Source organism: Phyllostomus discolor, chromosome 8, assembly GCF_004126475.2.
Source record: "Phyllostomus discolor isolate MPI-MPIP mPhyDis1 chromosome 8, mPhyDis1.pri.v3, whole genome shotgun sequence".
Classification (NCBI taxonomy): Eukaryota; Metazoa; Chordata; class Mammalia; order Chiroptera; family Phyllostomidae; genus Phyllostomus; species Phyllostomus discolor.
Window position 1 is genome coordinate 87960213 of NC_040910.2, and position 26803 is coordinate 87987015.

General features: G+C 35.8%; 1 protein-coding gene across 4 annotated transcripts in view; it reads right to left on the reverse strand.

Moving 5' to 3' along the window:
- Positions 1-26803, reverse strand: part of CEP112 (centrosomal protein 112) — a 334383-nt gene that overhangs the window by 278858 nt on the left and 28722 nt on the right. For 3 of the 4 annotated variants that reach the window (XM_036033460.1, XM_036033459.1, XM_036033462.1), the window contains 4 exons: positions 24746-24839; positions 22832-22909; positions 12459-12506; positions 12119-12196 (listed from right to left, as the gene is read on the reverse strand). In XM_036033460.1, the coding sequence (XP_035889353.1) occupies positions 12119-12196; positions 12459-12506; positions 22832-22909; positions 24746-24839 (298 nt within the window). The remainder of the gene's footprint in view (positions 1-12118; positions 12197-12458; positions 12507-22831; positions 22910-24745; positions 24840-26803) is intronic. The other variant, XM_036033461.1, reaches the window with a different exon arrangement.

The following is a 26803-nucleotide window of genomic DNA, read 5'->3' on the forward strand; positions in this document are numbered from 1 at the left end:
TTTCTCTTCTGCTAATTAAGGATAATTATCCTTATGAACTGTAAAACATATTTAATGATGACATTCAAGTAACTATACCCAATACAATGTTTGGCAGAAAGTAGGTATACAAAAAATGTTACTCTATAACGTTCCAAAAAATTTTATCTTAAAATATTAGAAATGTACTATCAAAACATTTTCTTGAAAATTTTAAAAATATACTTTATATTTTTTAATTACTGTTTCAAACAAACAATGAATTTGAACTCAAGGTAAATATGTATGATCAAATGAACACAACCAAAATGAAATTTTAAAACTTTACACATAAAAATTAATATAACAGATTCATGATTTCCACCCTGCAGTAACTGTTTACTACAGCCCTAACAAATGTACTTTTTTCATTTTATTGTACCAGTATTTTACAAATGAGTTTTTAAATCAGTCCATACCATTTGTGGAAAACATTGGTTAGACAACTTAATTTTTCATAATGTTATTTTTAAATGTTATTGTATTTATTTGCATTACCATGTACCCTTAGTCCCCCACAACCACCACACTGCAGTCCATGTCTGAGAGTCCTTTTTCCTTTTTGCTCCTCCCTCCACCTCCTAAACCCCTCCTCCCTCCACCTCTCCCCCTCAGCTGTCATCCTGCTCTCTATCTAGGAGTCTCGTGATTTTTAAATGAGTGGTGATGAGGGAGGCAGTCATCCATTTAATATTCAAAAGAAAAAAATTTGAATGTTTCCATCCTCTTCTAAATTACATGATGCTTCCTCCTCATTTTAGCAGGAGGCAAGCTGGGTGACCCAAGTCCATTCGAAGATCCGTAACAGGAGCATCTGGGGGAGTACTGAAAGGAATCAAATGTAAAAAGTAATAGGACAAAACTGGGAAGATATAGGAGCCTTTACCACCATATCTTTCCATAATACCTTCAAAAGAATTGGTCATACCCTCGGCTTCCCAGGGTCAGCCCTAAATACCATGGAACAGTGCTGCTACAGCTCGGCCCACCACCTCCCACCGGCTGCACCTCAGTCTTGGTAGGCCAGATTAGGGATCAACACTGGACACATACTTAAGTAATTCTTAGCTAAAGAGTAATCATTCAGAATCTCTCTCTCAAGAATCTGAATGAAGATAGCAAGTTAGCTTCTTTGAGGAACAAACCCAAGCTCTAAAGCAGGGGTGTCCAACATTTTGGCATCTCTGGGCCACACTGGAAGAAGAGTTGTCTTAGGCCATACATTAAATACACAAACACTAACGAAAACTGATGAGCAAGAAAAAGGTCTATGCATAATTTGTGTGATATCCGCTACCACAGATAAGCAAAAAGTCCTCACATAATAACCCTAATTCTGCAGTGGCCCTTTTGATAATCTTTGAAAATCGTTGAGCAGGTCCCAAGCTTGTGATCACTAATATAGAAAATGTACATATCTAAGTAATAAAACCAAGTAATGTTTTAAGTAAATTTATGATTGTGGGTTGGGCCACATTCACAGCCATCCTGGGCTGAATGAGGCCTGTGGGACCCAGGTTGGACACCCCCACAAAGGATCAGAAACAAAGAGAAAGCATGTGTAAATTGTGTTTATCATTTGATACTGAATTTAGCAGAAAACAAAGTACAGCATAATAAACGTTAATGAGTTTATAAGGCGAAAAATGTATTAAAGTTATTTGGATGGGTCTCACCTACACATTTTAAAATACCAAGAAACTTCACCATTTAATCTTATTTGCAAAGGCTTAATATTGATCAACTGTCTCCATCATATCAAAAGAAACAAGATGTACAAAAAAAACCAGCAAGTTATTTTGATGTAGAAAATAACTACAAATTAAGTTTTGGATACGGCATAAAATGCAGCCACTGTAATCTTACTGAACTTTTTGTTTGCCCTTATTTATTGTAATCACATAGCAATTAAACTGTAAGGTCAATCACTTCACCCAAAGGAAAAAGGACTCATGGACATAGACAACACTGTGGTCATTGCCAGAGGAGGGAGGTATACGAGGACTAACAGGTCAAAAGAAATACAATTAAAAATTAAATTTTAAAAATAAAAATGAATTAAAAAATAAATTGCAAGGTCAAAAACATTAGTGGTGCCTGGTGCTTTCCGAAGCATTACCAGCAGCAGGGCTGTGCAACTATTCGCTGAGTCACGCCCTCTTTCACAACACAGCGATCGTCACAGCAAACTGACGGAGGAGAGGTTCATAGAATAAAAATCACTTTACTCACTCAGATACCTAATTGTTACAGTCATCTTTTAAGAGAATTCTGTTAGTTACTAGTCAAAGGAAATTATTGTATGTTAGTAATTAAGATTCTTCCTGATTAGTATCTCCAGTGTACCCTATTCTCAAAAAGTCAATTTGTAATATTTCATACTGCCAATTGTTATTCATCGTGTTTATTTATAAACACAACACAAAAAAACAAGGTGTCTATCTCTCTTACTTTATCCCTGGGGCTGAGAGATGTGTGGAATTTTCTAAACAATAATTTCTAATCTCCTAGAATTCATCACATTAAGGGAAGAAGTGATATTTGCCATACACAGTGTATGCTGGTATCTTTTTTCTAATTTTTAAATTTTGTCATATTATATACAATTTATAAGAAACACAAATATGACTAGATTATGTAGAATTTTTACTTTTTCTGTTTGACTTCTCTGAACTTGTTGGTGGTTGTTCCCTTTTCATTGACATCTCTCCCTCTCTTCCCCATTTCTCCCCACGTCAACACCTGCCGGTACATTCCATCACAACCACCCAATACACTTCCATGTCTTCTGCCGTGCCCTCAGAATCACACGCCAGTGTGAGCAAGAATGCACACAGCAATGCAAGGAGGGTTTGTGGCACACTGCTGGTGTCCCCTGATATCCACTTCCTTCTTCTTTCTTTGGGGCCCAATGACCACCCCCAATATGGGCAGCGCACATGGCTGTATCACTTGAGGCTGCATGACCATATGACTAGGTAAGGACAAGGGGATGATAGGATAGAAATGCTAATTTAGGCAAATGTGACTAGACGTTTTTAAAAATAAAATGGCTTTCTCTCCATGTGTCTGCCTTTCTGAAGGATAGCACTTTAAACATAAGGTACTGGAGAGCAACCGACACCTCAGACCTACAGACTGAAGCCATATGCTGAGGATGGTAGAACTTCCCCACCAGCCTGGGTCCTCAGTGACATCAGCGAGCATTCCCTGCACACCCTGGATTGTCATTTGAGAGCTAAATAAACTCTCTTCTTCAAACCACTACACCCTTAGCAATTCATAATTTTTTCATTATGAATGTTTCACATGCAAAAAAAAAATTCTGCATTTTGCTTTTCTCTCTAAACACTACCTCATGAAACTCTCTAAAAAAAATACCTGATATAGTTTTATTCATTCTTTTTGATTGCTTTGAATTATTTCTTTTTTTTAAAGATTTTATTTATTTATTTTTAGAGAGGGAAGGGAGGGAGAGAGAGAGAGAGAAACATCAATGTGCGGTTGCTGGGGGTTCTGGCCTGCAACCCAGGAATGTACCCTGGCTGGGAATCGAACCTGGGACACTTTGGTTCCCAGCCCGTGCTTGATTGCTTTGAATTATTTCTTAATGAGGACAAACAAAATTTGTTCATTCCTTGTAATGAATATTCACTCTATTTTCAGTGCTTTTCCACTACAAAGAAAGCCACAAAAATATTGTCATACACATTCCACACACTAGGCTTTGATTTCTACAGGATGAATTATCAGAAGACATGCAGACGGGTCAGTGCTGGATACACCTATTACAGGTAGACTCACATGTCTACATGTCTACCAGAAGAGCAGGAATCTCATTACTACTCTACTCTGCATTTCCCTGAACACTACTGTGTCGTAGCTCCTTTTCAGATGTCTTCGGGCCTTATGAACGTGTCTGGTTGTTTTTGTGAAATGCCCTTTCGCAATGTGATCAATGCTTTGTCTGTCGATCAGTAAGACATCCTGGTAAGCCATACACATTAACACACAGTCTGCCCCTACTATTTTCCCTGATCTATTATTTTTCTATCAATTTTGTTTATTATACATTGTAGCACACTAAATCTTTTATTGTACTTGCTGAAATATTTCTACCATTTTCTTTATAGTTTCTGGATTTGGACAGCTTTGAGGGCTAGAAATGTCTTTCAAATACTAATTTTTTTGCAAGATTGTGTTGCTTTGAAACTTTTTGATCGGGCATTTGTACATTAAGTTTTTAGTACATCTAGAATTCATGTTTGCTTTTGCTATTATAGGATGAAGACCCAGTTTTATTTTCTCCGGGTAAATGAAAGGTTATACCAGCATCATTTATTAAATGTCTTTTCTTAATGTATTGATAATAACCTTTGGTATTAATTTTTTTCCTGGATTTATTTCTTGTAATGTCTTTTTGGTTTTGGTGTCAGGGTGCCCCTCATAAAATGAGTCAAGAAGCATTCCCTTCTCTATTATCTCAAAGAATCTGCATAATATTGGAATTACTTCTTCCTTAAATGTTCCCTGACATAAATACACAGTTATAAAGGAAAGGAATATTTTAGTACCCTCATCGAATAATTGTAGATATTCTGCTTACATAAACCAACACTCACCAGTGCTAGATTTTCAAAGCTGTTTGCATTGTAGAACTGGAAACTTTTCATACTTTGTTACAGTGAGTTCTGTTGGTGTATCTTCAACTTGGAATGGATCTTTTACCTATGCATGATTTTATACCACTGTGCATTACTCATTTGTAAAATATCAGTTCAATGAGTTATGTGGATTTCCAAACACTGAAAATTTCATTATATAATATCAAAACTTCACATTGGTTAATATCACCGCCAATCTCATCAGAAAAGTCTTAGTATTAGAAAGCTCTCAAGCTTACAGTGACTGATACAAGTTTTCCAAAATTCTAACTTGAATTAAAAGGTCAAATTTTATCATTAGCAACAAACATTATCAGTTGTTTTACATTTTGTTCATTTTAAAGAAAACGTCTGCCCAATATCCAAGTCTGAACAACCATAGTTTGCCAGTCAAGCATCCTTTCAAGCAAACATGGTAATCCACAGCCACTGCAGTTCATGCCTGAATGAGCCACACAAGTGTTCTTGCTCCGGCAGCCACTGCCCTTTGACAAGCAGCTTAAGTTCTTTATGCACACAGCTCCAGCTCTTCACTCAGATAGCAAACAGATGCATATTTGAGGTGCAACATTTAATTTATAGCTTTGCTGCTTACTTCACCAAGGACAGGCTGAAGTAAAATTGGTCATTTCTTCCCTGTGAGCACGTGGCAGTGGAGAATATACTGACAATCGGGATAATTCAGTGCCACTGACTTGATTCAGGTCAAGATACAGTTTTACTCAGCAGTGTGTTTGCAACGTGAATGCAAATGTAAATACAGTAGAGAAAATAAATGACATTCAAGTGTTATTATGAAAACAACTTGATCTCACAGACTTCATGAAAGAGTCTGGGGCACTGCGGGGTTCATGGGCCATACTCTGAGAGCCACTACCCTGGAACATTCTTGCATTTGTGTGTCAGCATACATGTATAAGATTGTAGGATTATTGTTTGCAAAAGCCAACAATTAGAATAGATTCCCTCCTCAAAAAATGTCAAGAAATTGCCCTGGCTGGCATAGCTCAGTGGATTGAGCGCGGGCTGTGAACCAAAGCATCACAGGTTCGATTCCCAGTCAGGGCACATACCTGGGTTGCAGGCCACGGCCCCCAGCAACCGCACATTGATGTTTCTCTCTCTCTCGCTCTCTCTCTTACTCCCTCCCTTCCCTTTCTAAAACTAAATAAAATCTTAAAAAAATGTCAAGAAATTATGGCAGATTCATTTAATACAGAGCAATGTACATGAACCTACTATAATGATTTGGCATATCAAGGATGAATATCACCAACATAATATTAGAAGCAGGACACAAAAGAAAGTATAAAGTTTAGTTATATGAAGTTCAAAATCTACAAAAATAAATATAGTTTCATTTTTAAAGATGCAGGAACTGGTGGTAAAATCAACTTTAAGAACAAAGGAGGGAAATTACCACCAGAGAAATCAGGATGGTAGTCACGTCTAGGGAAGGTTAAAGAGAGTTAGGATTGGGAGGGCCAGACAGCAAGCTTCTGAGATGTGGGCAATGATCTAATCCTTGCCTGGGTGTTATTTAAAATAGTATTACTCTGTATAATTATGTCTTACATTATGTGAGACTGGGTGTATGTGAATGCTATATTGATAAGAAATGTTTTAAAATACCCATTCTTTCATTTAGTATGTCAATGACTATAGATTTCATTATCTTGGATTTATTTAAATTCTACATTTACATAGCAGATTCACAAAGGGAAAGAATGCTTAATTGGCATTACATTTAAGAAAGAAGCAACATCCCTTTTTAGCCAATAGGTGGGAGCATTAAACATGGGTGCAGGTGAGGTTCAAAGGAAATTTTCTATTTTTTTTTTTCACAGAAGAGCAATTTCTACCATCTGCTCTCTGAAAACTGTTGATTGCTCTGAAAATTGATCTCCCCTCATTGTGTTGTCTCTTCTTTCATTTTTAGTGACAACAATTTTCCAAATGTCTTCATCCACGTCAGAAGTCTTTTTAAGGATACAAAAAACCAAAACAAAACAAAAAAAAAAACACTGTTTGATGATGCTCACTGTCACACAATTCTGTGATGTGGATATCACAGGAAATGTGTTAGCAATTACGAAGGCAAACAAGTCCAAGCATGTTTGTGAATGACAGGCAACAGTTAAAACAAAGGATCACTGTCACTGAACATGTGTTTTCTCACAATGCCCAAAATAAACGAAAAATTTAAAGAACATCTTAAAACATTTTATAGGTGCACTTTTAGCACCAAAATAAAACTAGTACTATTCCTTAACTCTAAAAAAAATATTGCAAATATTACTCATTTAACATCTCTGTATTTTCCATACAACTATAAATTTAAAATGGAAGTTATGTTTTACAAAATTTGATTTCTAAAAGTTAATTTTTTGAGATTCTAAATTTTCAACATAATTAAGTCTTTTATTAACTGCTTCATGATACAGATAAACTGTAATCTGTATAAAATTGAATTCTCACTCAGTACTCTCCATACTTCCTGCATTCTTTAACTTAAGTGTTTCAAACTTCAAATTTTTATTTTATTTTTTATTTTTATTTTATAACATTAAAAATTGACTAACCTAGATTACCATCACTACTCACAACAAAAACCTCTGAAATGAATCTGAAATTTAAATATAAGAAGAAGATTTTAAGAGAGAAAAATTAGTTCATTTTTTCATAATTTTAGAATAAGAAAGGCTTTTCTAAGTAGGATACAAAAACTAGAAGCCATAGAGAAAAGATTAGTAGATCAAACTATTTAAAAGAAAACTTCTATGTATTGGAAAAATCAGAAATAAATGAAAAGACATAGAGAGAAAAATACTAACCACACATAAAACAAAGACTACAATTCCTTAACATATACATTGCCCTTAGAAATCACAATGAAGACAAACAATTTAATGAAAATATGGAAAAATATAAGAAAAGACAGCTCACAAAGTGAAATTAAAAAGACCGGAAACTGACAAAAATATAATCATTTTCGCCTATTATAAAAGAAATGTAAATATCAAAACAAAGTACTATTTTCTCTCAGATAATCAAACATGTTCATGATCAGTGTTGCTGATGAAATGGGATAACAGTCTCACACACTATTGATGCAAATGCAAATATATAACCTTGTTTAATAGCTTTAATAATATACACATAATTCACATACCATGACATTCACCCGTTTAAACATACAATCCAATGGTTTTTAAAAATCAAAGAATTACACAATCATCACACAACCTAAGTTTTGAACATTTTCACACACCGAAAAGGAACCTTCATACCCACTCCCCACCACTTCCCATTCTCTTCCACGCCTGCGGTCCTTGGCAATCTACCCGTGACTGAGTAATTCCATGTCCCAGAATTTGTCATGTAAGAAGAGTCATATAATACACAAAGAAAGACATACACAAGGATACTATTGAAATACTTTGTTATAGCAAAGTACTCTACAGAACCTGTATCCTTCAAAAGGAAAGCATATTAATAAAATGTGTGTATCAATAAAATGAAATACAAAACAACTATTTAAAATAGTGAACCCATATTTTAGACATAGGAAAATCAAAAGAATATATATTTAAGTTAGAAGAGCAAAATCCAACAGTATATGAAGTATGATTTATGATCACATTTGTACTTTTAAAAATGAGATATTCCTAAAAAAATTTTGAAGAAACTACACATTCAATTTTTAGCAATGATTATCTCTGAAGAATAAAGATTAGGTGTTGATAAAATGAAGGTTAAATATTTAATTTAATATTCAACATTTCAATTTAAAATAAAGGTAATTCGCTTGAAACAATGCTATGCATTATCTTTAAAACAGCACCCAGCAACAACGAAAGCATTTTTAGAGAACACGCACAAGACACATCAAGGGCGGTCTCACACAGACACGCAAGGTTCCATTGAATTCCAAAACGGAAAAGCGTTCATCCTCGTGCCCAAAAGTAAATGTTTAATAAAAGTCACGTAAGCAAGTAGACATAAGATTATCCTTCTAAAGAATAACTATACATATCACAAAATAATTATGCATTTAAACTTAGAGAAAAAAGTCTAAGTTAGAAAAATATCTCTGGAAAAGAAACAAAAATAATAAAGCAATATAATTAGGATTTTTTTGTTTCAGAAATAAAAATATTTTGCCATTTTGTTCTGAAATCAAATAAATTTTTAAGAAAAATACTTGTTCTGTATAAAAATTTTAATTAGCATCTTTGTACTTACAAAGGCACTCTAAACTGCTAGTTTCCTCTGCCTTTAAATGGTTCCTGATTACCTTTGTCTTCTTATCTTCATTCTCTTTTCGGCACCTAAGTTTTTTTTTAAATTTTCTGTTTGTTTTAATAAGCAAGGGAACTCATGACACTTGTCTTAGACAGCTGCAAGAACAACAGTTTTCCACACCAACCACCAAATCTTAAAAGTTCACAGAGGGCCTTAACTGGGTCCAGTCATAAACACAGGGGATCTTCACTGTGTTCCTTTGATAAGTTCTTGACATGCACCCTCTAATATCACACAATTTTCAACAGGCTGCCAAGTAATAATTTTTATTCTACAAGCTAAATTGCTTATGATACTAAAGTTATAAAAACTCATCCTTTCAATCTTATCATATAAGATACAACTTGTTACCCAAAGAAACATTTAGAGATACATATAGAGGTATAAGAATATTCTTCCCAAAGTTGCTTATGCTAGTGAAAATTATAAACAATCTCACTATCAAACAACAGGAATGAGTTAAATTAAATGGGCACCTCTATAATATGAAGTATAATATAGTCATTAAAAATAGATCCTTAGGAACAATATTTAATAGTATGAAAAACACTCAAGAAATACAAATACATATATATATAGCAATTGAAAACTATGTTTTTATGACACAATGAAAAGACTAAAAAGAGATACAATGACATTGTACCACTGTTTTAATTTCTAAGTGTTAATTTTCTACATGATTTTATTTTCTTCTTTACATCTGTCTATAATTTCCAAAATTTCTTCAATAAAAATCCACATAAACTATTTAAAATTTGCAAATACTACTTAAAAAAAGAAACAAAGATAGTTCACACACTGGAGCAACTCAGCATATACTTTCAAATATTTTAGGATGAAGAAAACATTTTTTCAAACAAGTCAGAAATGACTATGTAATTGCACAAGAGTTATTTTAACCAAAATGTACACTGAGTAAGTTTATGTTTACGTGCAAACCTCTTAATGATGCCAAAATATTTTACAGTATGCCAAAAAGAAAAACAAAAACATAAGGGTGTGGAGAAAAGAAAACCACACACACATTTAAAAATGACTCTCTGATGCAATACACGATAGCTGTGTTTTTTCTTCCAACACATACTTGGGTAGCATTGGTATGTTTAACCCTGACCCATAATGTCATCATAAAGATATTATTTCATGAAAAAACAAAAAAACTTCAAAAAGCCACCACTTCCTTTCCATTATTTTAATTATTCTATGGTAAGTAGCCTCAACAGTAAGAAATAGTACAAAATAAAAGTAAAAAGAAAAATGGTTAGAAATGACTTGGAATAACTTGCTAAAAGAAATGACAAATTTTGAAAAGATTTAAATTCATGGCAAGAACTCTAAAGATGGTGCATCTGAATATAAGAAGTGTTACCTCAAAATGTTCTTGTAAAATGTAATTTCTTTTCATTTCAATGGTTTAAAAAAAAAAAAACACTAGGAATGCACCAGGAAAAACATCCTGCAGGCCTTGAACTGGAGCTACAAACCCACAGACAAAACAGCACTGAGATCAACCCTGTATCCTTTTATTAACCAATGTCACCCCAATAAACCCAATTAAAAAAGAGAATATTACTGAGATCAACAGCAATAATTCTACCAGATGGAAACTTATAAAACAGCCCTTCCTTCTCCATTGTCAACACAAATAAACTTGTATGCTCATGATATTGTTTGGAATAACTACAAAAAAAAATCAATGCCTTTGTGGTAATTTACAAACAGGGTGGTAAGAAAACTAGATCACGTTGAAAATAACCAAACTGAAATTAAATTCTAGAAATCCTTAGAAACATCCTCATTAAAATAAAGGATTAAATTATTTAAAGTAAATTTATCAGAAGCATTAATCTAAGTCCGATAACATTTTTCATATTTGCACATTTAAATAGTGCATTACAATTTACAAGTTACATACATTTTATTCTTTTTTGATTTGGGAAACAACCCTGTGAAATCAATCAGTATCCTCTATTTAAACGAAAACTAAACATTCTAAACCCCCCCGGCTCACATGCCTAGAGAATGATAAAGGCAGGGTAAGGACAGTTTTTCAGGATGGTAGTCTGATAGTGTTCTCTGTCATACACCCAGATGACCAAAGAGTTTCACTGGTGTCACAGCAAAAATAAAAATAGTATTGATAATTTTTAAATTTCCCAGAATTAAAATTTTAGGAAAGAAAATATTAAAGCAAATTAACCTTTGTTTAATGACTACTATTATGATGCATACAGGTACTTACAGACTACAAAACTTTCATATTAGTCCTGTAAAGCAGATGTGTCCCAAGTTAGACCAGAAAACTGAGGCTCAGAGAGGTTATACATTTCCTCATTTTCACACAGGTAATAAGTAGGATTTTTTTTTTTTTTAGGATTTTGTTTAGTTATTTTTAGAGAGAAGGGGAGGGAGGGAGAAAGACACGGAGAAACATTGATGTGTGAGAGAAACATAGATCAGTTGCCTCTCCACATGCTCCCAACCAGGGACTGGGCCTACCACCCAGACATGTGCCCAGACTGAGAATCGAACCAGCGACCTTTCGCTTTGTGGGACAACACCCAACCAACTGAGCCACAATGGTCAGAGCAATAAGTAGGATTTAAATCCATGTACTTTTAACTCCATAGCCTATGCTCTTAACCAATAAACAATATCACCTCTTTAATAATCTTACTCTCAAATGACAAAGGAAGGATAGTGTGTCATGTCATATATTAGCTATAACATACCTTTAATTTAGCAAATCAGTTTAAATAGTAAAAACAGTAAAACTAGAAGGATACAAGTAATTTGAGGCAAAAGGAAAGTGGAAGAATTCCCTGAAGTCAAAGGTACTCTTTCTAAAAACTGCCACCCCCCTGCCCCCTGATAATCAGGAGTGATAGTCAGGAGGGAGGCCTTCAGCACACCCTGCAGAGCAGGCAGGCAGCTGGGACACACGAAACAAAAGATGAACATCAAAAACCAGAAGGCCAAGTCCCGCCTACCTGCTCATCACTTGATATTTGTACCAAAGGCAGCCTCTTCCTGCCTTGCATCATTATTCTAACTAGGACCCAAAAACTTGTATTACACAAAATATAAAAATAGTGTTAATAATAGACATATCAAAAATATCTCAGTCCTACCTCTTTCTCATGCATTCGAGAGAGTAAATGATCCTCATGGAGACTGCTGGATTTTCTCAGGCTGAATTTGGGAGTCATCTGTTAAATAAGTTGAGAGTTATTCAATACTTCCTCAGGCTTGGTTTATCCTGAACCCCAAAGTAAACTTCTAAATTGCCTGAAGTTCATACCAAATAATGCCAACAGTGGAGTAAAAAATGATTTCCTCACTTCCAAGTGACAGAATTATTAAGACAATTATGCTTCATAATGTGGACCTGCATTATTTTCTGTAGATAACTTGAATATTTTATTTAAAAGTGTCTGTCCATAGGAAAAGACTAATGGAAATCTCACCTACCAGAGAAACTGGGAGAGGCTTCTGTCTCAGGTACCGGGGATTTTCTATCTGAAAATTTAAAAATACAATAAAGGCTTAGTCATTTTTGAGTGTTAGTTAATTATTATTTGACATTATAGAATTAAGCTGCTTTATGAAAATGTTTTAATATTTAGTTTGCTTTTTAGAATGGCTATTGTATAACACACCGGTAGTAGCCCACTAACGAGTGAAATGTGAAACATAACCTTTGCAGACATGATGGCACTTCCATGGTCCTCTCACAGCCTGACTGCCCATCCTCCTGTCCATCGCTCCTCTCCTCACACTCACTCTCAGGGTCCCAACTGACTTACCAAACCAGAATACGACAGGTCTTCTTATGACTCTCTACCTACATGTATTATTTGTCTACCCCTTCCACCCCTATAAGCACACACCTATTCATCTTTCAAGTCTCAATTTAATCACTCTACTCCACAGCAGATTCGGACCATTAATCCTTAAATTTACCTCCATTATAGCAACTAGAATTACAAAGGCCTTTGGGACTCCTTCCGTGTCTACTTTTCAGGCTCATGTATCCCCCAATATATACCGTACTCCAAGGACACCAAGCAACTTGTTTTACCTTGAAAGCACTAGTCTCCCATATATGAGTCTTTTTAAGTATATTTTTACTGATTATGCTGTTACAGATTTCCCCCATTGTCTACCTCTGCCCACTACCCCCTTCCCTCCAGCAATCCCTGCCTCAGTTCATGTCCATGGTCATGCATGTACGTTCTTTAGCTTCTCCATTTCCTATGCTATTCTTAACTTCCCCCTGTCTATTTTGTCCCTACCAATTATGTTTCTTTTTTAAAAAAAGATTTATTCATTTATTTTTAGAGAGAGAAGGGAGAAAAAGGGGGAAACATCACTGTGTGGTTGTCTCTCGCATGCCCCCTACTGGGGACCTGACCTGCAACCCAGGCATGTGCCCTGACTGGGAATCAAACTGGTGACTCTTTGCTTCACAGCCCAGTGTTCAGTCCACTGAGCCACACCAACCAGGGCCCAATTGCACTTCTTAATCCCTGCACCATTTCCCCATTCTCCCCATTCCCCCTCCCAGTTGATAACCCTCAAAATGACCTCCATATCTATCATGTTGTTCATTTTCTTGTTGTTTTCTTAGGTTTGTTTGTTTTTAGATTCAGTTGTTGATAGTTGCAAATTTGTTGCCTTTTAATGTTCACGGTTTTGACTTTTTCTTAAATAAGTCCCTTTAACATGTCCTGTAATAATGGCTTGGTGGTGACGAACTCCTTTAACTCTATTTTGTCTGGGAAGCACTTTATCTGCCCTTTCATTCTAAATAATAGCTTTGCTGGATAGAGTAATCTGGGATGTAGGGCCTTGCTTTTTTATCACTTTGGATACTTCTTTCCAGCCCCTTCTTGCCTGTAAGGTTTCTTTTGAGAAATCAGTTGATAGTCTTTTGGGAACCACTTTGTAGGTAAGTTTCTGCTTTTCTCTTGCTGCTTTAAAGATTCTCTCTTTATCTTTAACCTTTGGCATTTTAATTATGATGTGTCTTGGTGTGGTCCTCTTTGGGTCCAACTTGTTTGGGACTCTGTGCTTTCTAAACTTGTATGTCTATTTCCTTCACCAAATTAGGGATGTTTTCTTTCATTATTTTTTCAAATGAGTTTTCAATTCCTTGCTCCTCTTCTTCTCCTGGTATCCCTGTGATTTGGATGTTGGCATGTTTGGAGATGTCCCAGATGTTCCACAGTCTATCCTCATTTTCTTGAATCTTGTTTTTTGTGTTCTTTTTTAAAATTCTGGTTCAATGTTTATCTTTCCCTTATGTTCTAAATCGTTGGTTTAAATCCCAGCTTCCCTCCCTTCTCTGTTGATTTCCTGTGGATTATTCTTTATTTCACTTAGTGTGACCATTTCTTCCTTTATTTTTTTGTTGTATTCAAGGAGTTGTCTGAGCATCTTGATAACCAGTGTTTTGAACTCTGGTCTGATAGGTTGGCTATCTCCATTTTGCTTAGTTCTTTTTATGTGATTTTATTCTGTTCCGTCATTTGGGCCATTTTCTTTGTCTTCTCAATATAGCAGCCCCCCTGTGTTTGTTTCTGTGTACTAGGTAGAGCTGCTTTGACTCCCTGTCTTAGTAGAGTGGCCTATTGTAGAAAAGGCACCTGTAAATTGTGTGGGGCAGAGCCTTAGGGAATTGCCAGGGTGAGGCAACCCACTTCACTGCCTTGTGGCAGTGTGAGGAGGGCTCTAAGAGGAGAAAATGCCATTGCCTGCCTGGCTTCCAGCAGTTTGCCTGGTCCTCGCCCCATTTCCAGTCACTTCGTCCCCTTCTCGTGTGCAACTGGTTCCCTTCTAGCTGCTGCTCTCGTGGTGAATCCCGGAGCACGTGTATCTGAGTACACTCTAAAACCATGCTAGCCCTTTAAGTGGTGAAAATCCTGTACTTTCTTCTGCTGCCTCAGCCAGAGGTAATGGGGATCTATCTGTCTTCCCAGTGTTGGAACCCTGGGCTATGTGGTCAGGCCTGGGGCTGGGATCACTCACTTCCAGGGTGTCCCTCTGGTCTGTTCCACTGCTGCTGCTGTTACCACTTTCCAGTGTCACATCACCTCTACACCTGTCTCCACAACTCTGCCCATCCTACCCATCTGGATGGATGTGTCCCCTTCAAATCCCTGGTTGCCGAACTTCCATACAGCTTGATTTTCTGATAGTTCTTGGTGTTATTAGCTTTGAGATCTAGTTGTAACTCTTCCCATATTGCATGAGGAGGTGAAGTGTGTCAACCTATGCCTCCATCTTGACCAGAAGCCCTCCCATTTTTGAATATTTGCAACCTGTGAAATCATTCTCCCAAGTTCTTCGTGTGGTTAACTTATTCGAGACTCTCGGTTCAGGAATCATCACCCCCAGGAACCTCAGTGAAGTTCCTATTACTCCATTAATACCCTGAGGGTCTGTCCTCTTTTATGATCTAACATCTACCCTCTGCAAAAGAGTGTGGTCTCTAAAAACAGACTATGACAGTCTTATAACCCATCTACCCCTACCATCCAGCAAAGGCCTGGCAGACAGTGGGTGCCCAACAAATATTCCCAAGGAAGGGATGGAGATAAGTCAATGAAACTAGAAAGTACCAGAAACTCAAATATATGAGGTCTGTCCAGAAAAGTTCAGCCATTGTTAATTTAACAAGAACAGTTTGTTTGACACCGATGTAACCTGGCAGCCAAGGAGAGTGGACTGAAAAATACTTGTGTGAACAATGATGGCTTCATTGTACTAGTCAGCAGGTGCAGTAGATGCCGTTGAGTGAGCATATGTACTATGTGGCCGACGCATTCAAAATGACTGAGCTAGGAGAACAACAAATCTGCACCAAACTTTGTGTTAAGTTTGAACATTGCTCCGCAAAAACTATTCTGATGACTCAGAAGGCCACAGCTATGGGCAACTGGTGATTGGCAGCTTCATCACGACAACACACATGCTTACATACATCACATCTCATGCAGAGTTTTTTGGCAAAACATCAAATCACCCAGGTGACTTGGCCACCCCCTGCAGCCTAAATTGGTGCTCTGTAACTTCAGGCTTTTCCCAAAACTAAAATCACTTTTGAAAGGGAAGAGATTTCAGACTGTCAATGAGATTCAGAAAAATACGATGGGGCAGCTGATTACAATTAGGAGAACTATGTGAGATTCCAAGGTGCCTACTTTGAAGGGGACAGAAATGTAATTGTCCTATGTAAAATATTTCTTCTATCTTGTATCTTCTTCAATAAATGTCTCTATTTTTCATATTACATTACTGGATACCTTCTGGACAGATCTGATATATGAGCATATTATTCATGAAAGATCCTGCACTGAAAATTATTGAGAAAATAAGGATTTGTTCAATAAGTAGAAGAAAATAAGATCAGATCTCTTCTTTACCCCATATATAATGAATTCCCAATGAACTAAATACTTATAATTAAAAACTTTCAAAAGAAAATCTAGAAGAATGACTTTATGGATTCACAGTATAGAAAGTCTCATAAACCAGAAACAAAAAATGCATAAACAAAAAATTAATAAATTTGATCACTTTAAAAAAACTTATCTCCAAAAAAGATATCATAAAGTGAAAAGACAAGCGATACATTGGGAGATGTTTGCACAAATGCTTACTTTCTAGAATGTGTAAAGAAGCTCTTTAAAAATAAAAAAGAAAGACAATGCAATAGAAAAAAATGAGAAAAACTTGAGACACACTTCACTGATGAAGAAATTTGGATGGCTAACAAGCATATGCTCAATCTGTTTATAAATAAGAAACATATAAATATCACAGTACTATGATATTTTAGAGCCACCAGATTGGCATACAGTAAAAATCTGACAAAAAAGTGTTTCTGATGTGGACCACTACTGGCTGGTGTTTGAATGAGTATATTTACTTTGGGAAATATTCATTAAGTAAAGACAATAAAATCCACTTAAGTATCATACCAGAGAAAGAGGCATAGTCTTTGGTAATGACACTGTGTATATACACAGCTGTTTTAAAAAGAGAGGCAGCAAATGTCTAGCAGACAGCAAAGTGCACTCAATAAATATTTATTGTTTGAAGGTATATATATGAAAAGTAAATAACTGTTCTCTATTTTTGGAATGGAGAAACCCAGCATAGAAAGTAAGTTCTTCAAAGACACATACAAATCTGAAAATATATAAAACCCTAGTTCATGAAGGAGAATTAAATTTAAGGGGAAAAAAAAGTAAGAGAGAAACAGGGAATTCTCAAACATGCTCAAGCACTAATTAAGCTTAAAATTTAAAACCAAAACCCAAGAAAACCATTTGTGATTTATTTTTACCCAGCTCTGCACTTACAAGCAGGGCACGAAATACTGGTTCAGCTGACTACAGCGTAGTCTTTCAACTATGCAGTAATTCCTATTTCAACCTCTTCATCTTTAAAAGCCATTAAATACAGGAATTAAGGACTCCTCCTGCTATCATAAATTTCCTTTTTCAAATGAACCAAAAGAAAAAGAAAAAAATCAATTCTAATATTTGAAGGCAACAACGAACACTCTAAACAAGTACAGTATAAATCTTCTATTGTTGTTGTTCACTCACAATACATTGAGTTTCTCTCAACCATTTTTAATATATAATAAGAATTATTCATAGCAAAGCATGCTCTTGCATCTACTTGGGGGAAAAGGCAATCTACTTTCTGATTTCCTAACAGCAGCCAGATGTGCTTTGAAGTTAAATGTTCCCACTTTGTAATCCACAAGGAACATGGACTTGAAGCAGTCTGTAAACAGTCTTAACATTTACTTTTTTCATGCTCTTTTGGAAAACTTCTTGTTCTCTCATAATATCTCAAGAAAGAATACCACAATAAAGAATGTCCAAAATGGGAGATAAAAAGGACTTATGTGAAACATTAAAGTCTAACAAAACATTATACAGAAAGCAAAGCCAAAACTAATTAAATTCCAATAGCATGGATAAATCACATGATTGAAATTTCTTGTTGCAGAAGCAAACAGATTCACAATAATAAAATATATAATAATTTCAACTCAACATAAATACAGACATCTGAGTGCTCTCTAATGCAAACTGGCTTTTGACATTTTATTTTGTTCAGTTCCTTAGAAGATTTGTTTGTTTGGATACAAAGGGTTCTGTCGGTTTGTTTCTCCAAATTACCCAGGACTTGGTCAAAATCACCCAATACCTCCTTAAAGACTAATGATGATCAAACAGAGATGGTGTGTGGTTCCAGAAAAATAGGAAGACATTTTATCTGATATTTTAGGTGTCTTTAAGGAAAGGACATTATTAAGCAATATATTATGAGCAACATCCTAAAATAAATGTTTTTAAGTCATGGCATCTGTCAGAGAAATTGCCAAAACTCTATTGCACAAAATAAGCTCGGTCCTCAATGTTAAATCAGTCATACACCAAAATAACATTTCTAAGTCAATATTTTAGAACTTGAAATACATTTTTCCACAGATATAATATTACAAATGGAGGCTCATTCATTGGTTTACTTACATTTCAGCAAACATTTAATAAGCACAAATAAAATACAACTACAAAGACACAGGATACTGGACAAGGAAAAACAAATAAGCCAGAGGAACAAAGGAACATGTCTAGAAACAGACACGTACTGTCATCTGATTTATGAGACAACACTGCAGCGCAGCTGGGATAGAACAGTCTTTTCAGTAAAAGGGGGTGTCATCTGGAGACAGATAGATAGATATATACAAAAACAAATCTTCACTCTGTATCTTACAATATATAACAATAGCACCTCCAGAGGGTATGTAGACCTAAACCGAAAAAGTAAAATAATAGAGCTACTAAAGGAAAACACAGAACCTCCAGAACCTTAAGATAGTCAAAGATCTTAGAGCACAAAGTAGCACTAAATATAAAGTTATAAAATGAGAAAATGAACTGCATTAAAATTTTAAACCTCTGTTCATCAAAGACACCAGAAAGAGAATGAAGGAAAGCAACAAAGTGGAAGAAAGTATTTATAATGCTACAATACATTTCAAAAGGACTCTAATCCAGCATAGATACAAAGTTCTTACATATTAGTAAGAAAAAGGCTGACAACCCAACAGGAAAATTGGCAAAGTCTTAAGTAGGCACTTCACTCTGAGAAGCTATCCAAACTGTCGATAAGTATATTAAAAACATTTCACTTTAATAGTCATCAGGAAAATACATGTTAAAAGCCACATAGTGCAATGTCACTAAATATTCTCAAGAATGGCTACATATTTTTAATTAAAAATAATTACCTGACAACACCAGTACTGAAGAGAAAGTAGAGAAACGGAACTGGCACACACAGCTGATGAGGATGCGAACTGGGGTCATCACTTTAGAAAACTGGCAGTATCTACTACACCAGTTAGCTTTCTGTCACATAAAAAAATCACCCCAAGCCTTCGTGGCTTCAAACTAAAACCACTCAATTTTGCTCCCAATTCTGTGGGTGGGCAGCTTGGGCAGCCCATCCACTGGAACAGCTCATCTAGGTGGGCGCACTCATGCACCTGCTACACCAAAGGGAGAGCTGCCCCTCAGTGACTGATTGGAACAGTTCTCGGTAGGCTGCAGTGAGCAAACTATCCAGGCACCCCTCCTTCCTCATGGGGAGAGGAAAGGGGCATCCCCAGCTGCTCATGGCCTGTAGGTGCTTCCTAGGCCTCAACAAGGCAGTTCATCCTTTCCTGATGAGCCCTGACCTCCAGGTGGGGCCAACTGACTCTGGGGTGCTATGCACCCTCCAGAGGTCCCTGAGGGGTCAGGAGAAGACTCACTCCTGCCAACCTCACCCTGCTCCTTCTCACTTCCAGTCCTGAGAGCTCTCCCTGCAAAAAATCCCCCACCCTGGATCCTGTTCTCTCAGGCTCTGCTTCCAGGGTCTACTCAGAGTCTTCACTGTTCGTTTGCACAGTCCACGTGAGACGCCACAGTCAGCACATGGACCCAGGGTGGGAACTGATGGGTGGTGATAGGATGAAAAGCCCAAAAAAGTCCTCCCCATGGTCCCTCACTCCATCCTTAGGAAAAAAGAAAAAAGATTTCTATAAAGACAGTTAGCATGAAATATGTATAAAATATATTAACAAAGCAAGAAAGCTTTCCAAAACTAAAGGCTAAAGAGAGAGAAAAATAATATAGGAGGAAAATGTAAATTGCTAGGCTTGGTAAGTAAATACTTAAAATATGTATTCCTAGAAAAAAGTACTAACACATTCTTAGAAAAAGAAAAAATATATTTGGGGAAAAATGTATTTTTTAACATAAATAGAATATTCAAATTCCAGAACATATAATGCATCAGAATAATGGTATTGATGGTCGCGTTATCAATACCAAAAATGCACCCTGCGTATAGAGCACAAAAATTAACTACCTATTAACATTCAGAGGAAGAAAGAAAAAAAAAAGTCCGTGACACATTCTCATGCAAACTAAAATCAAAGCAAAATCTAATCTTTTAATACACTGGATACTTAAACTCATTCTACTGTGATCAAAAGATACAGTTCAGCCTGATTAATGCATATATGTTATAAATATGTAAAAATGCAAGACTTTTATATTTTACACTGTTAGCACATTCTTTGAACAATAAAAATGTGAAACAAAACCCCAGGCAGGCCTACTTTTAAGGCATTACCTCAAAATATTTTAGAGGTTTTATTTTAATTTTATTATACAAATGAAAAATTTAATCCTCTGAACAGTTAAATAATCATGAAAAGTACTCTATGTGCTAAAAATGTACATCAGAAGTTTCAAATAGCTACGGGCAAAGGCAAGTTTAAAAGGATAGCCCAGAATTTTGTTTTTCACTTTGATGTTGTTTTCTGAAAAAAAGAAAACATTGTTTCTTTTTTCTGAAAAAAAAAAAGAAAAAAGAAAAAACTGTCTTTCTGAGGGATTTCCTGTGCTCTCCTCCCATACTGGTTAACTTAGACAACTTCGCCAACATCTTCAAACATGAAAATGTGGTAGGGTTTTATTTTTCACTTACTATTCCCCTCTTGTGAACAATTCTGTTTCTCTCTTCTCTTTCACTAATGTACTCCCCAAATCACTAAGAGATACACATTGCTTTCCATTCTTACCCATTTCCCTGCCTTCTAATCAAAGCCATGCACAAGTCAGGTGTCCTCATTCTGTGCCACCCGCCCAGCCCTCCTCACTCAGAACTCAAAGACTAGAGCTGGTCGGTCTCTGGGTGCAACCACCACCTCCAGCCCTTGAGTCTCACAAAGCCCCAAACGCTGAACTCCCCAGTGAATCATACCATCTCTTCAAACTCCACCAGTCTAAAACAAAACTTTTAAACCTCTAAAATGGATCACCCCATCGGACAATCAATTAACTGACAGAGTCAACATTCCCATTTCCTGAAACCAACCCCTCCATGTGCCCTTTTGTTCAGTCCAAAAGTCGGTCACTAAGTATTTATTCTCTTTGGAACATGTTTCCTTCCTATCCTTCCCACCTTCACAGAAGTCACGCTAATGCAGAGGCCACTGCAAACACCTAAAAGATGATTAGTCCCCTTTCTCCATTTTTACTGCCATCCAGTATAACCTTCATCATGCCGCCAAGTCAGTTTTCCTAAAGCACTGCTTTTATTCAAGCCTGTAATTAGCAGGAAGGGTTTATAGTTTTAAAAAATAATAATCCCTAATGTCAGTGTAGAAGTGAGAAACAGACAAACCCCATACATGGCAGCTTGAAAAATGAATTGTTATAAACCTTCTGGGAGGACCTAAGAAAGCAACCAAATATGTATAAAATGACTCTCCTAAGAAATCTTAGTGCAGTATTACTTATATTAGCAACAAACAGGAAGCAGCCTGAATTTCCAAAAATAACAGAATGCTTAAATAAGTTATGGAATATCCATCCAAAAGAAAAATTAGTGCTACCATTAAAATTCATGTTTACGGGACTATTATAAACTTAAACCAAATTTAAAATAGCACATAAAACAGTATTTAAATATAACCACAATGTTTAAATTTTAATTTTATAAATGCACACAGAAAAAATATATACATAAACAAAATGTTACATCTTTCAGTGTTATGACCTTCAAACATGGTTTATTCCTCTCATTTTCTGTATACGTAAAATAGAATGTAGAGGGAAAAAAATAAACCTGGGCTTACTATTGCCTAAAATTTAAAAGCTAAACTTCTCAATTTAGCATTCAAATCTCCCATGTGACCCAGCCTGATAATGTTGCCCCTAATTCCCTATATAAACCCCAAAGATCCAGTCACAATAGTGCACTTTCACAGCACCCCTTTCTTCAGGCCTGTTTTCTGCCTTGGATTCCTAGCTCCCCACATCTCCAACTACCCAAGCCCGTCTGAGCCCCCAGCCTGTGTATCTGAAAACTGCTGTCCGTGATGCCAGCTCATCTGTGAAGTCTGCCTACGATTTTTCTCAGCCCAAATGTCCTTCCTTCTCCAAACCTCAGTATTCTTTCTACCTAACTCACTTTGGTATTTTATCACATACTATCATAAATTACTATTTAACTATTTATGTATATATCTCTTAGTTCACCATGAAGAAAGCCAGCTTGCCAAGGGCAGAGACTATTTTATGCTTATTTGGAATGTTATTTCTCTTTCCTATACTGCAAGTCTTTCTCAGCGCTAACACAGTACTAAATGTCTAACATCCAACACCATTCACTGAATAGAATTAACTTAGTTCAGATGACTTTCAAATAAAATGTGATTCTGCCACATTTACATAGATAAAAACAAATACTTGTTTTACCCCAAGATTCCAACTATTAAGGCGAGCTTCGATGTCACTTTCATCCAAAGAAGCAGCCAAATTTTTCAAATGAACTTCCTGAAATGCAAAAGAGATAAAGGAAGAAGGGATAAAGGAAAGAAGGGAGGAAATAAAAGAGAAAAGGAAGGAGGGAAAAACAGGGGGAGAGAAGAAAAAAAGGAGAGAGGGAGGAAGACGGACAAAATATGTCATTCAGAGTAATGAGAATTTTATGTGCTTCTTTGGTAATGCTATATTGCCTGCAGAGGAAAGGGCTACATTACAATTGAGCTAGTTAATTCTAAGTAATAGCTGTTTATTATATCTGCTTAGGGCTATGAGATGCCTTCACAATATATTCACACAGTAACTAGATTTCAAAAAAAAACCATCAAAAGAATATTTTAAAAATTAATCCAGACTCTTCTCTTTAAGTTCTTTTACAAAAAAGTTTTAATTGTGGTATACCACAGTAGCTTTAAAGGGGGGCAGGGGGACACTTGAAAAGATGAATTATTTACTCTCATTAAAATTAGTTAACAGGAAAGTTTGTGCTGATGTCCAACAAGCTCTTTGTTCTTAAATTAATTCTCATTCATACACTGAATATAAAAAGAAACAAGCTTTGAATTCACATCACAAAAAACACAATTATGGTGATTCTTTATTTTAAAAAATTAAAATTCCATGTTTTTTCCACCTCCCATACAATTTATTCAATTACACATTTATCAAACCAGACTGAAATTCTAATTAACTAAGGACAGCCTAAGATCTGTGCCAGAAATGAACAATTATCTGAAACCTCTAAAAACTTAAAAAGGTAAATTAAAAACTTAAAAAGGTAAATCTGCATGAAATAATGATATATATTCTGATAGTACAGCCAAAAAACTTATTTTGAAATTAGGTTTATTGGTACAGAATTTCACACTTTTAAAAAACTCATTACTAACAAATAAATCTATTTGTCCATCAAATCATCTGTTTGTTCAAATCATCTGAAGGGATGAAAAATATACTAACATGTTCTTCATATTTTAGTGAGTCTCCAAATTTCTACTGAACAAAATGTTGTTATATATTAAAATTCATTATTGCTTCTACTGTTGGTCCCTTTTTTGTTTTTATTTTTGTGAATAAGAACATCTTAAGAAAATGTACCTAGTTTGTTTATTCTGAGTAAATATAATGATTGATAATAAAACCACACATATTGAAAATGCACTTCCCTTTATATTAAAATATTTTTGAAAGTTCTAAACTATCACGGAAGAAAATGCAAGGAGTGATGTTTAGAGCAACACGTGCTAAAGCAGTCGTGCATCACTCACAATCCTGTAACTACGAGCCTTTCAACCCAAGACAAGCCAGGGTCAAACCATCAAGACCTTAGTAGGCAAGCAAAGCCCTTTCCTCCACAAAGCTACCTGGAATGCTCTTGGCACCTGTTAAACCAAATCTCTGTTAAGCACTTAGATGCAAGAGATGTATTCATAGTTCAATATATAAACAGTTCACTTCATCAGAAATGCAGTGTCCCCTATTTCACTAGAAATTAATCCCAATTTCTCAAGTTTATGACAACTGGGCATCTATTTTCATACATATAATGAATAAAAGAGAAAAGGAAAAATAATGAAAAAAAAACCCCAAAGCTTTCTGAAGTTATTCTTCAATGCACAAGAAAGGCAACAGACTGATTAATGTGATGCTTCCGAATCATGGAGAAAGTGGAAGGAACAACGTGGAATATACCAAGCATACCATCTCTTTGACACCAAGATGGTCACTAAAACTTTCAAACTCCATTCTTTTTAAGTGTTCATTGGAACTTTGACAATATGAAACTAAAAATTTGTAGAGTTATTTTAAAGCAACAAACAAACAAATAAAAGTAGAATCTGATCTTACACAACTCTTTGGGGTAATATTTTGTCCATCTTCTCTGTAGATTGGACTCGTGGAATGTGATCTCGTTTGGAGCTTCACAGCATACTGTTCCCTGCTAACAGACCAAAACAACAACAATCAGAATTTGGGGTATTGGAGGACATGGGTTTTCAAATTTAGAATTACCAATTTTTTAAGGGAAGAATGAGATGATTGATTATATTAACAATGACATTTTAATAGCAAAGAAAAAACCTAAATAATAACAACTTGTAATTCTCATATTTTATTTTATTTAGATTAAACTAGAAATAAAACATCACCCAAACGCCACATACATGTTTACAAATGTTATTTTTAAGTGAGACTATAATAAACTACATGTATTTAAATTTTTCTCTTCCTTTCCCCTTATTCTGAGTGTAAGAAAAGAAAAAAAGCAAAGCATATATTCTTAGAGAAAAATAATTATTTTAAAAGATTAGCAAGTTTTGTTGGATTCATGTTTCACATTAAGATGAAGCCTTAAAGTATATAAAATAACAAAACTTTCATGTAGTTGAAAGTCTGAATTAATTTGAAACCTGTTAGAAATCACAGATAAATCAAAGTCGTCAACTTAAAAATGCACTATGTTAATTCAGGTAAGTTGTGATAAGTACAACATGAGTAAGAAAACAGTTTAAACTTCCAAATGAACTTGAACAAAAAGACTTTTCCAATATAAAATATAATATAAAAATACCATTCTCAATATCCTACCTTAGCCTAGAGTCTCTCAAATACTTTTATTCATATTATTTCAATGAAAGTTCCATGACTACAAATATTTATTGTCTGGACAGCTGCTTTAATGTACATGAAATGGAAACTAAACATTATGTAATAAATTGAAGTCACTAACTTTCAACCACAAGCCATATCAGGATTTCCTTCACAAAGAGTGAGCTATACTAAGTATTCCCAAAAGATGAAATAGTAATTCAAGAAGACAAGATTACCATAACAGACTTCCAGTGAAGATGTAGGCATGGGTAGATACACTTTGCCTCCTCACACAACCAAAAGAAGGACAACAACAAATTTAAAAACAAAAAATAACTAGAACTGCCAGCAAATCAAACTATATGGATGTCCTACAACCAAGGAGTTAAAGAAGAAACATTCATTCAGACTGGTAGGAGCAGTGGAGAGGACACACAGCAAGGCAACGGCTGGAGTACCAGAGGGCCGAAGTGGCAGCTGGAGGACCAGGCAGTCCCATATTTATGTGCAGATAAACTGGGAGGAAGAACTGGGAGGCAAGACAGACCACACGACCCTGGGTTCCAGTGTGGGAAAATGAAGCCCTAGAACCTATGGCTGCAAAAATCTGTGGGGGTTGTGGGAGCAGGAGAAACTCCCAGACTCACTGGAGAGTCACTGGAGAGACCTACAGGGTCCTAGAATGTACACAAACCCACCCACCCAGGAATCAGCACCAGAAGGGCCCAATTTGCTTGTGGGTAGTGAGGTAAGTGACTGAAAGCCACCTGAGAGCTGAGCAAGCAGCACTGCTCCCTCTCTGACCCCTCCCCCATATACAGTGCCACAACACAGCAACCTGGGTTGCCCTGCCCTGGAGAATACCTAAGTCTCTACCCCTTATAACATAACAGGCTCCCAAGACAAAAAAATATGGCCCAAACGAAAGAACAAATCAAAGCTCCAAAAATACAATGAAGCAGTGAAGAGATAGACAACCTATCAGATGCAGAGTTCAAAACACTGGTAATCAGGATGCTCACAGAAATGATTGAGGATAGTCACAAAATAGAGAAAGAAGTGAAGGCTATGCAAAGTGAAACAAAGAAAAATATACAGGGAACCAACAGTGACAGGAAGGAAACCAGGACTCAAATCAATGATTTGAAGCAGAAGGAAGAAATAAACATTCAACCAGAACAAAATGAAGAAAGAAGAATTCAAAAAAATGAGGAGAGCTTAGGAACCTCCAGGACAACTTTAAATGTTCCAACATCCAAATCATACAGGTGCCAGAGGAGAAAAGGAAGAGCAAGAAATTGAAAACTTATTTGA